A 16,014-nucleotide genomic window follows, 5' to 3' on the forward strand; every position below is an offset into this window, starting at 1 on the left:
AACTACAAAAAAAACAAAGAAAATTCATACCACAAATCCCTCAATCCATCGAGACTAAAGCTATTGCTCCTTTTGGTCTTATCTGACCTCTTTCCAATCTTCCAGAATCGCAGTCTTTTGTGCTGTTCATCCTCATAGAAGGGATTTAAATGCTCAGGATAGTCATAAATGGATATTTGACTGGAAGTACGTCCCCCAAAGCGTTTTCCGTTCATTGTTTATAACACAGATATCTGCGATAGAGAGAATAAAGACAACAATTATTGAGATACTTAACTAGAAGGCCCAAAGAAAGAATTAATTATGAATGCGACAGTGCGCATCGGACATCAATAAACCACGAATAACAAAAGTTTCTTAATAACAGTGTTTTTAATTCTTTCATTAACATCAAATAAAGGGGACTTTTTCAAGTTGTCGCTTTGTATGGCGTTTGCACCCAAAAATATCCACATTTCGTCATCCAGTTTTTATTAGTTGTGCAGAAATACACAAAAACACGTCGTATAACATCTCTTGATTGTTGGCCACACCACAGAAAATCATTTCCTCTTAGCGCTACTATTTTACTTGATTTACTAAAATAAAACCGAGGGGTTTAGAACTGGAATCTCATTTGATTTCTCAAAAAATAATTGAGAATTTTAGAGTTAATATAAATATACAAAAATGTGTAATTTTTGTGTAATATACTACACGTTTGTGTGAAGCGACAAAATATTGTAACCAAAATGGTTGATTGATTACTGATTACACAATTGAGTGCATTTTGTTAGATATTTTGTGTAAATGCTTTCAACAAATGTGTAAAAATTACAAAAATGTGTAGCAGTACACAAAAATTACACATTTATGTGAATTTACAATAAAAATCACGATAAAACTGCTAATAACTTTTACTACGTAAATTATTACCAAATCAACAGCCCGAAAATAATCTTTCAGTCTTTGCTCATTTAGTTATTAATTTATTGAAATTTTATCTTAATCACGAAAAAACTTTTAAAATCTATTAAGAATTGTATTAATTCAAAATCTTTGAGATAATATTGAAAATTTTAACACAAAAATAAAATAACTTCTTTTTTTAAATAAATACCTTCTAGTGGAATAAAAGAAAATTAAGAATGGAAAAAATTAAAATAATATTGAAATAACATTTTAGAGACACATTTAAAAAATATTTATTACATGGTTTTTCTTTCTTAATATTTAAATATATTGACAATACAAGTGGTACCACAATTAAAAGCATTAGAATCGAAAACACAGTGTGAATTTTCAATTAGAAATATAGAATAGTTAAGATATCTACAACTGGTGACAGTTGGTGGTCATCCGGCATTCGGGTAGTGATATATTCAAGTTTTTGGGAAAAAAAAATACACAGACAGCATAGGAAATGCCAACTCCAAATGACTCTCCTGTGAAGTTGTCAAAGAGAGAGCCGTTATATAATCGTATTAGGTGAGATTCTTAACAATCTCACCTACTATAATCCTAACAAAATTTCATGTCCTCCGATCGCGCTCAAACTTGGCCAAAATGTGTTTCGCCACTTCCTGATCACGAATATATGGGGGGCTAAGTTACGTTCCCGGCCGGCCGGCCGGCCGTCCGTCCGGCCGGCCGGCCGTCCGGCCGCTCTTTGGAGCTTAATAGCTCCTAAACTAAAAAAGATATCGACTTGCGGTTTTCGGCAAAGGTTAAATATCGTATGAAAATTGCAACTTGGTGCATTGACCCCCCACCCCCCACCCCTCCTTCCGCCATTTTGAAGACCCCCCTTTTTTTGTTTTCTCAATAGCTCCGCCCCTATGGCATCGAGCGGGCTCAAATTTTAGTATGTTATAGCTGGGCCATAGAGCTTTCCATCAGTACCAAACTTAAGGTCCCCCGACCCCCCTGACCCGAGCTATAAGGGTCCAAAAAAATTTTCTTAAAATGGCGATAACTCCGGTTCTAATTGTCAGAATTTAAAAAATGAGGGCTTTTTGGAAAGCTCTCGTGAAATGCCACTTCCTCTTCTAACATCGCAAGTTCATAAAACCACCGCTAGGGGCGCTATTATTAAAAAGAAAATTTTTAAATCTTAAAAGTTAAATAACTCAAAAATTCCTTATGCAATCGGGCTGAAATTTTAGTATGTTGTAGCCGTTGATTATACCTATCAAACAAAAAAAACCTTAAGTCGATCCATAACCCCTGACCCGAGCTATAAGGGGTCAAAGTTCGAACATTGACCGGCCTCTATCTCCGGTTCTAATTAACATATCGACTTAAATTTTACCTTTTTGGTTTCGTATCGATGAGCACTTTCAGATGGAAGTTCAAAAAGTCACTACAGGTGGCGCTGTGATAGCGTCAAAATTCATCGAAATTCAAAGTCACTTTTCTCAAAAACGGCATTGTGCAAGTTAATGAAATTTTAGTATGTTGTAGTCCAGTCTAGGACGTTTCCAAAATGGTGCGTATGTGCGCTGTGGTTTCAATAGAACCGGAGATATGAGGGGTCAAAGTTCACAAAATTAAAAAAAATCATATCTCCGGTTCTATGTCACCGATTTTGATAAATAAGAGCTTAAACGAAAGATCTCACCAAATACTACAACTTTCTAGAACATTTGAACTTCGTGCGACCAACACCAGGGGCGCCACATTCAAAAAACGAATTTCAATATCACATAACCTCAATTATCTCGACTGTCGCTGAACCGATTTTGATGATTACTTCGACATAATTGTAGAGGACATTTGTCTCTACATTTCGTCCATACATCATTTTCCGGTCAGACTACGCTATCACTCCGATTTTGCCGTTTAAGTGTGAAAAAATTGATTTTTCCCATAATAACGCTTTGAAATCACTCAGATACCAATTTGACTGCCTCTACTCCACCAAGACACTTAAAATAGGGTTTTAAATGGAAAGTCCCACAGAATACAACAATTCTTTGATATAGTTGAAGTTCAACAAATGACTACTTGGGGCACTCTGATGGATAAAAAAACGAGTTAAGAAGCAAAAAACCTCGATTATCTTGGCTTCTGAGTAATCGATGAGATCATGTTCTATGGAAAAATTATAGAGAACATTCTGGTCTACATTTTATCCATATAACACTTTTCTGTCAGTTCATCCAAATCCTTGATATTTTGGTTTAAATACAAAATTTGTATAATTTCACGAATTTGATTCAAGATAACTGAATGGCGTCTCCCAACTTCAGCTCTAAATCGAATTTGCATGCACTCCGAGTTAGCTCACGTTAAGAATCTCACCTACATAAGCCGGTTAGGATTATCTGTCCCTTTTTTCAACTTGTCACCGTTCTGAAGTTTAAACGGTAAAAAATATCAACTTCCGATCTTCGATGACCCCCAATAAAAAAATATCTCTAGATTCTAGATGTTTTTTCTTCTTCTCCAACCCTCTTCGATCACCTCCAAAATCATGTTTTTGGTTTCCTCAAAATTGGCCCAAACTTTTTTAATGATTTTTGGAAATATGTATATTAGAGGTAGTCCGGGCACTCACTGGTCGAGTGGTAGAGCACGCGTTCTATGATGCAAGTATCCCGGGTTCGAATCCCCTTTAGGTCACCAGGTGTTTTTCTGGCGTTAAAGATGTTCGAATTGCATCTAGTGCGAGCTTCATTGCACTTGGCTCCACGAGGCATGGGATTAACAACGGACAACCCCATCCCTGTATAAGAAAAAATAACAATGGATGTTACGAACTCCCCTTGCGAGAAGGCTTAAATGCCTCTATGGAACGCTGTGCCATCATTAATATTATTTATATTAAAGGTAGTCCAGTTCATCGGTAATGAACCGGTTAAGTACCGATTTTTGAATAATTTTGCATCCCCTATTTAATCAACATTCCCTAAAAACCATGTTTTTTCGGTTTTTCTCAATAGTGGCCGAAGCTTTTTCAATGATTTACGGACATGTTTTAGAGATAGTTCAGGCGAATATTTCGTCGAGACATACCTATGACCTGAAAATTTGCCATTTTGAATTGATGAAGGTCAGAGGTCAACCACTTTAGGGCCCATTTTTTAACAGATTTGGTTAAATTTGGATTTTTTGGACAGGTATTGAAATTTCGAACTCGGCTGCATCGGTTTACATAGGTAATGAATCGAATATGATTTAAATTAAAGGTACTCAAGGCGGACAATTCGTCTTGGGGCACCCATGTTTGAAAACCATTTCGATATCGAATTTTCGAAGTTCAAAGTTTAATCACTTTGAGAAGGATCTATTTTTCAACCGATTTGTTTAAAATTGGATCTTTTGAAAGATTTTGAAATTTTCAACCCGGCTTCATCGGACTCTGATTTACTTTTTATTTGTATATGCTTGTTACTCATGCTAAAATACTCTAAAACCTACTTTTCTTAAGCAATTTCTTATTTTGGAATGGCGTTTTTTAAATATATCAATCAATTTAATCGGTTGAAAACCGATATGTACCCAAAAAACTTGCGAACAGACAATAGACAGATAGCTCTTCCTCGTGAGTTCGAGCACTCCACAAAACTGAGACGCTTTGCCATATCTTTTTGCTCTGGATTTCTCAAAAAAATAACTAATAGCGTTATATATAAGCAACTCCGATGCTTCAGTTCCCGGAAGCCCCTGTTGATGTCTCTTCGAAAAATACATTAATGGCCTTAACTTATTCCAAGGTTTGAAGGTTCAAAAAAGAAAAGACTCTAGTGATAGTATTTCTCAACTAACTAGGGAAAATTTGAGTTCTTTGGAAAGGTATTGGACTCATTGACCATTTCTTAGTTTTTTGGAGCAAAGGTGTCAATTTTGAAAATGATTTATTGCACTCTTTTTTGTTTATTCTACAATTCATCTCAGTATTTTTAATATAATGCAGTTTTCGATGATAAAAATTGAAAATTCAAACCTTACCTATTTAAAGTACAATAAAGTAAGACAATAATTGCTTAAAATTCAATTTTAAGTTAAAGAAAAAAATCCTGTTTGAAGTATAATTTTGCTTTGCGTTTGTGGTTTTTTTTAAAGATATTAGCCCCTTGAACATTAGATCTAACAATGAGGATATACATTTTTAATGTTGCACTTTGAGTCAACCTGATTGCTGAATCTTCTATGTGACAATACTCAGCATTATCACCCTGAACAATCTCTAAGAAATGCCTCGGAGGTGAATGACTCTCGAAATGTAAATGATTCCACCCACAGTAACATCACGATTGAAGAAAGAAATTATTCACAAGTATAAAGTGTCTCTAAAATTCTCTCTCTGGGAAATCGCTGATAAGACTCTATTCACATCATGCATTAAAACAGAAAACAAGCTTCTGACTTTAGTTTGTGAATTAAATTCACGACATCAAATCAATGTTCCAATATCGTACATTACATCAACAATCATCTACGTTCGTGACCTTTTCCATGTTCATGGCATTTCGTGTCCTTTTGCCATACATTTTGCCAAATTTGATATTGAACACGCATTTCAAGGTGTGCTGAACACTCCAAAATAGTTGCCCTTCTTCGAAACAGAAATGAATCAATTAAATTGACGTCAGGTGCAAAAATCAATATTAAATGGATATTTCTTGTAATACTTTCCCTTCGCCTTGAGAATACCACTTTTTTTTATAACTCCTCTTTGCTACCCTTGAACATCCTTTTTCTGGTGAATTTTTCATGATGTTCGCACGTGGAAATTTCTGTGAAGTATCCCACAAGGCTTCTTTACCTTCGCGTCGATGGAATAAATACAAAAGATGGAAAAAAAAAATCCCAATATACCTTCGGAGAAATACCCTTTACAAATTCCCAGTGTTAATTAACGTGATTATTCCCCAAAGTCTGCATTGATATAGAAGATCTAGGACTATTAGATAACATGAAATACGCGTGGTCGCGTCATATCAAACGAATCGAATTTCAGCTAAAATTATGTTGTGCGATAAGATAGCAAAAACCCAGAGATAAGTCTGATTCAGCTTACAGTAGGTGAGATTTTTATAACAAAACAAAGCAGAATGTGCCGAACTAAATGCTTTCTTGCTACTTCAAAATGCTAACACTGAGAGAAATCCGAAAAAGTTAAAATAACATTCCGGAAGTCTTTATTTTATCCTGCAGTATTGATCCGAAATCGGTGTAAATATTATGCTTTTTAGGTGTATTACGGGTTAAAATTACCCTTTTTCATGTTAATTTTACCCTTAAAAAGGTGTAAGATTAATATTGAAAAATGTTGATATATTTTTACACCTAAAAAGTGTTAAAGTAATGAGGAAAAAAAGTTAATCGCACCCCCGTTTTTTTTTTCTCAGTGAAGAGTCACATAAATCGTTGAAAAATACTGTTCAAATATTCGAAATAAAGTAGGAGAAGTCTTTCAGGTTTCGCACATACTCCGAATCTGACTAATGGCAATATATTTGCAATAGGTAGTCTTAAGTCACACATTTCCTGAAAAATCAGGTCAGATTCATTGAAGGTTATACGGGAAAAATATGAAGTGTTCGAAGCCAGAGTATGTGCGAAGCTTGAAAGACTTCCTCTATAGCTATTTGGAACTCTATACTTCCTTTTAATTATATCTGTGTATTTGAATTCTTTATTATTGAGTTATATTAATACTAGAAAATTGGTATTATTGCTAATATAGTATTGGTGCCGATCGCATTGTCGATATTAAATTAGGTGAAGGACTGATCATCTTGGTGTGAATAAATGATAAATGGAAATTCAATAAATAATATGAATAGTTTAAGTCGACGAGAAAATTGACTGCAAACGTAATTGGTAGGGGAAAGTGACCATGCTTGATACTGTAAAATGATGTCCAAGGTTTGTGATTATTTTCTGATTAACACACAAACCGAAGCGATTCTTCCACTATGACAAAAAAATGTCTCACTTATTAGGTTCATAATCCAACCTCAAATAGTTCCTGGAAATCCTTAGATTTTCCTCAAGAAGAAAATGGAAATTCAGTAGCGATTTTTATACAAGTTGGGTCCGGGGCCTTCCTGTATAATAATTGATTCGACAATTCGGAGGCCCATTTTCACTGCAAAAAATTCACCGGATACAAAAAATTGCACATCAATATTTAGACGGAACTCTAATCTATCTGCTTAAATCGTTTATATGACTGGTTATTAGTTTTAAAATCACTTTTATGTAATTTTTCTGAGCCATGTTTTTATGACATTAGGGCGCTAGCGAAAACCATTTTTTCACTTTGAGTCCGTGAAAATGTCTTTCTGCAACCATAAAATTCAGGCAACAGGGTTGAAGATTATGTCAATTGTCGATAAAATTGGCGGATTGCAATATGTGTAATTATGAAATAATCACATCTAATGATATAGTTGCCACATTAAAATTATCATTCATGGACCCTTCTTAAAATATAAGATGGACACAAGTAGAATTTATGAATTTGTTACCACCCACAAAAACAGTGTCCACCAAGTAAAAATATTTTTACATAAATATTAGTACTGATGACCCCTCTATGTGCCTATGATAGTAGTTTTCCTGAACAGCGACATTAATTAAGAAATACTTATGAAATATCATGTATCGAAATTACAGTTTTGGGCCTATTTTTGATTTTTGCTTCCTGAAACTAGGAAAAAAGAGCTAGGATCCTAATTTTTTTAGGAAATGTGAGGCTTAGCACCAGCTATTGAAATATATTGCGATGAGTCATAACTATTGATTAACATAGGAAAAAAAATAGTTATTATCAAGCTTGGATCGTATCAAGCATGGTCACTTTCCCCTAATTTTCAAAAAGCCTATCTCGGAGCGGTGATCCATCTTGCAAACAGGAGGATCTGAGCTTCACGATCAATGTACGTATCTCATAAACCTTAACGCTTTAAAATTGAAATTGCATAGTTAAAAGTTAAACACATTCCTTTTTACTTCTAATGAACATTAAACCCAGGTATAATAAAACAAATTCCTTTTAAATAAATAATGTTGTAAATAATTCAAATTTAGAATTATTCGTCTTTATTATGTAGGGGAAAGTACTCTCTCTTCGAACGTTCGTGCCTTCGAACAATGTGAATTTTCTTTAATTTTTCCTAGGAAACTTACACATTACTATTATATATTAGTTAACTTATTATCAATTATTGATAATTATTTATAAGTCTCTTAGGAAAAATAAAGGAAAATTCACATTATTCAAAGACATGGACGTTCGAAAGGAGAGTACTTTCCCCTATATGAGTTTATTATAATTTTCTACAGCATTTTGTGGGACTTTCAATTTGTGTCATAGGTGATTTAATTACTTTTGATCATAATGGTAAAAAAGGAGTATCAGTTCTTTATAGCTTTGGCCTTGTTGATCAAACGAAGCTTAAAATATATTCTTTGTACTTCTTTATATGCAGAGGTAGCTTTATTACATTATTTAATTTAAATTGCATTCGCCAAGCAAAGACAATTTTTTCCCTTTCTTATACTCATTCAATACTTTCGAAAAGAATTTTGTCATGTTACCCATGGTTATTCTAGAAGAACATGATTAGGTATCTGAAGCAATCCTTCATGATAACTAAGATACCAAACTTCTCAAATTAATTCTACCACAATGTACAAATTTCATTGTAAAAATTCTTCAACTTTTATTAAAACTATATAATAATAAAAATTAATTTTAGCCATTATTAGTTGTGGTGTAGTATTAGCGAGAATTAAATCAAATATAAAGATTTAGTGACCAATGATTTTTTTATGTGGTGACATAAAATTTCTAAAAGAATCTTTAAAATGTCCCACTTCAACTAAAATATGCTGCCAAAAACAATTAAAATGCAAAATCTGCAACAAATGAATTAGGCAAATGCGGTAGTTTCAAACATACAGGACCTTGCAAAATAAAATAGTAATTCGAGGAGAGATAGACCACTTCGTCTCCTGCCTACACGCTACGCACGATCTCATTTGGTCTATTTAAGCCTTTCTACATTGTAACGAAAACCCTCAAGTTACAGCTTTATACCTTGAAAATTGTGCTTGAAAATGGAAATTAAATTATTGGTTGTCCAAAAATGGCCAAACATTTTTATTTCTCCATTAGAGTAAAGTGATATAATTTGGAATTATTGTTACAAGTTGGACAATTCGCCGGTACAAGTTGGACAGGGATTTTTTCCTGATAAATACAGTACAAAATTTGTTTTTAAGCACAAAGAACCAAATTATAAAACTAAAGCATTAAAAATATACGAATAAAAATGAAGTACTAAATTTATCAAGACAAAAAGCCATGTCCAAATTGTACCATTGTCCAACTTGTACCACTGTCCAACTTGTACCACTGTCCAACTTGTACCGCTTTACCCTACATGTATTTAGACGTTGAGAAGAGATGGAACACAATAGTGGAATAGTCCAATAGTGGAATTTCCGGTGTGAATTTTGGTTAATGTTCTTCAAAACATATACATAAACATTTGGCAAATAAGCTTTAAAAAGAAAACTTCAGTTGTCTGAACTGTTCCTCGCTCCTCTAAGGTTTTTCTGCTTTTTGAGGATAGCATAGCAGATTATTGCGAACATGCTAATTGCTCTACATCTTTATGCCTCTAGAAAAAGATCAATTTAAATGAGTTAGCAGAAAAGTAGGTAATTGACGAAAACTGATTAACCTATCCTAGATTATGGTAAACGGATAAATTGTATTAGAGATATGGTCGTTTGAAGCGCTTTCTTGAGTTGGCCTAAGAGCCCAAATAGACTCAGGCTGATCCTCAAGAATACTTAACCTGTCAAATTTGGCAGTAAGGATTGGATAAAGGACATTTATGTAATGGACCTCTAGATCAAAGATCCTAAGTCCTCAGTGTACGACAGTTTGGGACAAATTTTTACTGTCAAAATTGACGGCCAGAATATTCTCCAGGATCAGCCTGAGTATATTTGAGCCGTAATGCAGATAACACACTGAGAAAAAAAGAGGGTACGATTAACTTTTTTTCCTCGTAACTTTAACACTTTTTAGGTATAAAAATATATCAATATTTTTTAATGTTAATTTTACACCTTTTTAAGTGTAAAATTAACATGAAAAGGGTAACTTTAACCCCTAATATACCTAAAAACGGTAATATTTACACCGATTTTGGTTCAATACTGCAGGGTAAAATTAACATTTCCGGAATGTTATTTTAACTTTTTCGGATTTTTCTGAGTGTAGGCGATCTAGAACAATCTTATACCTATCGGTTTAAGTGTCTTCACTGCAAGTTATCCTCAAATTTAATGCATATCCATTCCATAGGGACTGAAAGACTGCAAAACTTGTAAGACGAATAGGTTCCGCGGATAAAGTCCCTGCCGTTATTTTGAATGTCTAAAGAATTGGTATTCGATACACAACACAATGTGTCTTTTAGGATTACATAAAAATCCAGTAGACAGCACAAATTTGTGAGAAATTTGCTTTTTTTTAATGGAGCGCGTTTGGGTTGCAAAAGATTCCAGTACAATGTGTGATATTACTTAAAAGAGGGAATGAACCTTTCGTAAATCACTTATCTCTGTTGCAGAAAACAGTAGAAACAAAGAAGTAGAAAAAGCTACCAATCAATTTTAGCTGCATGAATTTGGAGAAACTTAGCAATTTACCTCCGACAGTGGAGCCTCACTTCCAGCAAGTTTATGACTAATCCACTTTGTGTTATTTCTTGGCTACAAATAAATTTATTTACGAATAATGAATTTGATGGAAACACTTTGATCTAAAGGCGTCTACACATTGGGAGCAATTTTCGTCAAAAATTGTGTTTTTGACAGAAATTTGACGTTTCCCCCTACAACGCTGCAGGGAATTCCTTCAAAAAAGCAATTTTTGACAAAAATTTCTCCCAATGTGTAGAGGCCATAAAACTCTAGAACGTGATTGACAATTCGTCAGTTAAATCAGCATTTGTCGTAACTTCCTTTTGACAACTTCTCAGTAGACGAAATTTTCAGTTCAGCTTTATTTTCTTTAGAAATGATCCTCGAATGTGATCCTTGTGAGTCAAAATAATAAAAGGGGCACTAATAATTATTTACAGTTTATAAACTGTAATGCCCAGCACACAATAAATTTTGTTTATAAACATGTTTTCAAAATTTTCTATGAGAGAGAACGAGATAACTATATCTCGGTTTCATTCACTATCACTGAAATGTCAAAAACATGTTTACAAAACAAAAGTTATTGTGTGTTGGACATAAGTTAGCTCGAGAAAATCTTTATAAAATTATTTAAGAGCTAAGATGTTGAGATACATGTCAGAAAAAATACAATAAGAATATATCGTAACTTCCATCGTTTATAAAGCCACAACTTTCAATGTATAGAAGTTTTGGAAGACACGATAATTCTGTATAAAATGCATTAATATCAATTTTAATTATTCCAGTGATAATAAGCGCCTTTATTTGACTAAATTAGGCAATTAAACTGTTATCCCTAAAAGCTTTTATTTTATTATTTTTTATATCTTAATTTTTTTAATATCCCAAAAATAAAGTTACGACAAATGCCGATTTAACTGACGAATTGGCAATTGAAGGCGTTAATTCACGCAATTTATATTAATTTTCTGTGTTAATGAGTAGTTCTATTTTTATGCTGTCTATATTAAAAGAATTTTTATAGAGCCAACCTGTAGGGGAATTTTCTAACGATGTGGCATTGTCATTTGACAAATTTTGGTGATAATTTTGGGAGCAGGACAACACTAAAGGCTAGTGAACATCAAATCGCTATTGCAAGGAACTCTGTAAAGCTCTCCGTAATTAATATATGAATTGCATTTTCGAATAGTTTTCCCGAATTTAACACATAAAATTTCTAAAGGAGAATGGTCAAATTCGGTCCCGGAATCGCCACGAACGGGACCTATGTCATTGGATAGACATTAGTATAGGTAACAACTTTTGTTCTGGGATCAATGTTCTAAACCATGGAGGAAGAGTTTTAGAGCATAAAAACTATTTTTTAGAATGATGAAGAATGATCAAAAGTATATGGGCCCTGGTTCATCTTCATACAAAGATTAGAGTAGACGCAGTTTGAAGATATTGATATAAGGTTGAGAAAAATGCCGGGACCCAGGACGATAAATGCTGGGAGTCCTTGTAAAAAAGGCTTTTATCCTTCCAAAAAATTGTTGTTTTGACTACGAATTGTACAAGAACCGCTGAAATGATCTTGATGAAATTCGGTATAGGGTCAGTGTATGTTTTAAACTTTTTATTTATGCATACCACCCCCTCCCTCCACCCTCCGTTCTGGTAGCCCTCATACAAAATGGGGGCACTTTACCTTATAACTCCTTTCTAAGACGATGTAGAAAGCTGATATTCAACAAGGGAACAAAGTTTATGGAAGACACTTCAACCATGCATGTTAATTCCCTCCTCCACCACCCCTTCAAGTAATCCTATACAAAATTAGAACATTTTGACCTCTTTTCTGAGAAGAAGTAGTTTGTTTGTAAAAGAATGAAAAAAAATGAATAACTAATAACGTTAACAATATTTTCTAGATTTTATATGCATTTATAGACATCTAGTCGAATTACAGCTTTCTGCCTCCTCTTAGAAAGGAGTTATAAGGTAAAATAGTCTTATTTTGTATGGGGGCTACCAGAAGGGGTGATGGACGAAAGTTTGGGCAGTATGGTTAAAAAGTCTTCTTTAAGCCTTGTTACCATGCTGTATTTCAACTTTCTATTTTTTCTCAGAAAGGAGTTATAAGGTGAAATGCTCTCATTTTGTATGAGGGCTACCAGAAAGGGGGACAGAGGAGGGAGATATTATACATGGTTTAAAAGTCTTCCCTAAGCTTTGTTCTCTTGTCGAATTTCAGCTTTATACCTCCTCTTAGAAAGGAGTTATAAGGTAAAGCGCCCCCATTTTGTATGGGGGCTATCAGAATGGAGGGTGGGGGGAGGGGGTGGTATGCATGGATAAAAACTTTAAGTCATACAGTGACCCTATACCGAATTTCATCAAGATCACTTTAGCCGTTCTTGCGTAATTCGTTGTCAAAACAGCGATTTAACGAAAAGTTAAAGGCATTTTTACAAGGACTCCCAGCGTTTATGGTCCTGGGTCCCGGCAATTTTTCAATCTTATATCAGTACCTACAAAATGCGCCTACTCTCGTTTGTGGCGATTCCGGGACCAGCGCCCATATAGTTTTGACCATTCTCCTTTGTTATTTGACAATGTCAGGCAGTTACAAAATTTCCCTACTGATATTGAAAATCTATCAATTAGTGAGAAACACACAATTCGACTAAAACCAGTTATCATTGACATAATATGTATCATAAAATTCTAATCTTATCATTTTAATTGACACACTTGATAGGTCGAGGTCAAGTACCTGCTGCACAATGCGAATGACCTACGTTCGAATCCCAATTCAGTAGGGGGATTCTGTAATAGTCTGACAATGTCATAAGACAAATTTTTGTGGGAAATTCAGGAGCAGGACAACATTAAAGCCCAGTGATTTAATCCCCAAGCAGATTTCCAATTAGTTCTTCTGAATTTACTTACACTAAAACTTTTAAATTTGTCATATGACATTGTCATATCGTTACAGAATTCCCCTACAGGTCACTAGATATTTTCTTGAATTGAACGTGTTCAAATTGCATCCAGTGAGCTTCACTGGATATAATTCCATGAATCATAGGACTGTAAATCCCATCTCTGTATAAGAAAAAATAATAAAGCATGTTTAGAAAATTTGCGTACAATATGGCCTAGTTCTTCTATGGGATGTTGTTCCACCAATATTATTTATTATTATTATTGGCACCATTAGCACCACACTGTAAAATCACATTAATTCGATACTTATTATAATATAATATTTGTGCACCGAATGACCGGCCGGCATTTTTTTCACTACGATTGCAATAGTTGCGACACAAGATCCCTAGCTCTAGAGATAATTTCTTCATCATGCGCTCGATATCTATCCGGCAACCCAAAATTCACACCGCAAGATAAAGTCTTGGAAATTGTGAGTAAAATCTTGCGAAAATTATCATGAAAAATATCCAGGGAGTGTTAATAAAATTCACCATTAGCAAATATGTGAGGTCTGTCGCAGAAAACGTTAAATATTTAGCGACTCTGTGCACTACTGACGAGAGATCTTCATTCTCAAGACAAACAATTCAACTATCTCTTGAAGTAGCGACTTTCAATGATAATTTTCTTGCATCACACTCAATTCAATTGCCACTGATAATTGGTATTGTGCTCCAATTGAAACTATTGGCACAATTCTATAACAAATCCCCTAATCCCAAGAAACTTATGGAGATTTTTTTTTCTGCATTTTAATCCAAAACATAGACTATTGCTAATTTCATCAACAATAGTTTGTAGTTTAACGGAAAAAATGACAAAAGTCATTGAAAGTTCATCACAAATCAATCACAAAAACTGATTATAATTGCGCAACAAACCTTCCTGACTCTTTTTCCCTCATTCACAACTTTAATTGCGTTTTTTAATTGCACTTTTTCTGGCCTCGAATTAATATTTTCTCACTCCCCTCGAAACTTTCAATAACTTTAACTGGTATTGTACACTATAAAGTTGGAATTCACTTTCTCACCAGAATTTCCCTGTGCCAGTGAAATTTTTATAAATAGAACCCGCACATGAACAATTTTTTCCACCAATCGTGATTCTTTTTTCTTCCTTCCCAGAAGCAAAATACTTTCCGTGAACACGTCAGAATCTCAAGTCGCGGCAGAAGTATGGAAGCCTCGAAAATTTTGGGGGGCCCCACACAAAAGAAAAACCGTGAGTTGTGATCACATCCAACCACACGACTAAAGGAATATATTCCATTTCACCTCTGGCCAAGTTAGCACAGTCATGAAACGTCTCTCCATTGTATTAGTGACTCGTGCTGGTTGAAATAATATTTGTATCGTGTCTTGATTCTTCAACCGCACACTCATGCACTTATTTTAGCACCAAAGATTGCCAAATGGTTAATTTTGGCCGATAAAAATACGACTTTCTTCAGTCCATCCGGTTAAAACTCAAAAAAATTATATATGCAAGTGGAGACGCCGGGTACCAGGCGTTGCATTTTTGTGCATCTTCTTTCAGAATCATTCTAAAATATCTTCAATTTCTGCCCCTAATTCTCCTTATCAATTCTCAATCTCTCACTCAGTTACACACACGTAATTTGTGTGTTTATGAATTAACATTAAATATTGTGATTTTGATTACAAGAAAACTCGCGACGATAAGATAGGGAACACCATTGAAATTCTCAACCAAATGTTACACCACAATCATCGTGGAAAATTAAATTATATTTTCCACGCAGGATGGAAATTGAAATTATAAATTATACTGTAATGTGACGTGAATTAATTGCAAAATTGTTAAATTGAAGAATCAGACTCTCTGCGTGTGAGATTGTTGGAAGTGAAAAAAAGAAACACCTACATGAAAATTTCACCCACAGCCATGATATTTTGTATGACCTTCAATTCAGCTGAGATCATACAAAATGCTTATACCTCAACCATTCAAAATTATTGCATACAATTTAGTGAAAACATCTGAAAGAAGCAATTGCACATAGCTACTTTCATTAGACTGTTAGGTGAAACATTAATCACTTGTTTAATTATAGAGACTTAGCTTAGCAAGAAACAAACTTTTTCTTATCAATGTGGAAATACTTGTAAATTTCTCTTAACAATTCCGGAAAATCTATTTAATTTTATTGCTCGAACTCTAAAAGAAATCAGAGCAAAGACAGAGCAAAAATTCGCGATTCTGAAATATTTTTTGCGAGTAATATTTATTTTTTAAATTAATTTTTATAAGAATCTAATGGCGTCTACTTGAGAAATTTAAGTCTATATTTAAGCAAATTGCCTATGCCTGTGTAGGAAAAACTGCGAAATATCGATGTAAATTTCTCAA

At 34.1% G+C, this 16,014-nt stretch overlaps 1 protein-coding gene across 4 annotated transcripts in view; it reads right to left on the reverse strand.

Annotated features, from left to right (window-relative positions):
- The window catches only part of LOC129807055 (neurofilament heavy polypeptide), a 49,781-nt gene that overhangs the window by 5,058 nt on the left and 28,709 nt on the right, over window positions 1-16,014 (reverse strand). Inside the window, exons 1-2 of one of the 4 annotated variants that reach the window (XM_055856049.1) lie at window positions 14,523-15,286; window positions 31-233 (exon numbers count right to left, since the gene is read on the reverse strand). In XM_055856049.1, coding sequence (XP_055712024.1) covers window positions 31-215 — 185 coding nt within the window. In that variant the 5' untranslated portion in view covers window positions 216-233; window positions 14,523-15,286. Of the gene's footprint in view, window positions 1-30; window positions 234-14,132; window positions 14,336-14,522; window positions 15,287-16,014 lie in introns of those variants that run through there. The other 3 variants (XM_055856050.1, XM_055856048.1, XM_055856047.1) reach the window with 3 other exon arrangements.

Source organism: Phlebotomus papatasi, chromosome 3 (assembly GCF_024763615.1).
Source record: "Phlebotomus papatasi isolate M1 chromosome 3, Ppap_2.1, whole genome shotgun sequence".
NCBI classification, from domain to species: domain Eukaryota; kingdom Metazoa; phylum Arthropoda; class Insecta; order Diptera; family Psychodidae; genus Phlebotomus; species Phlebotomus papatasi.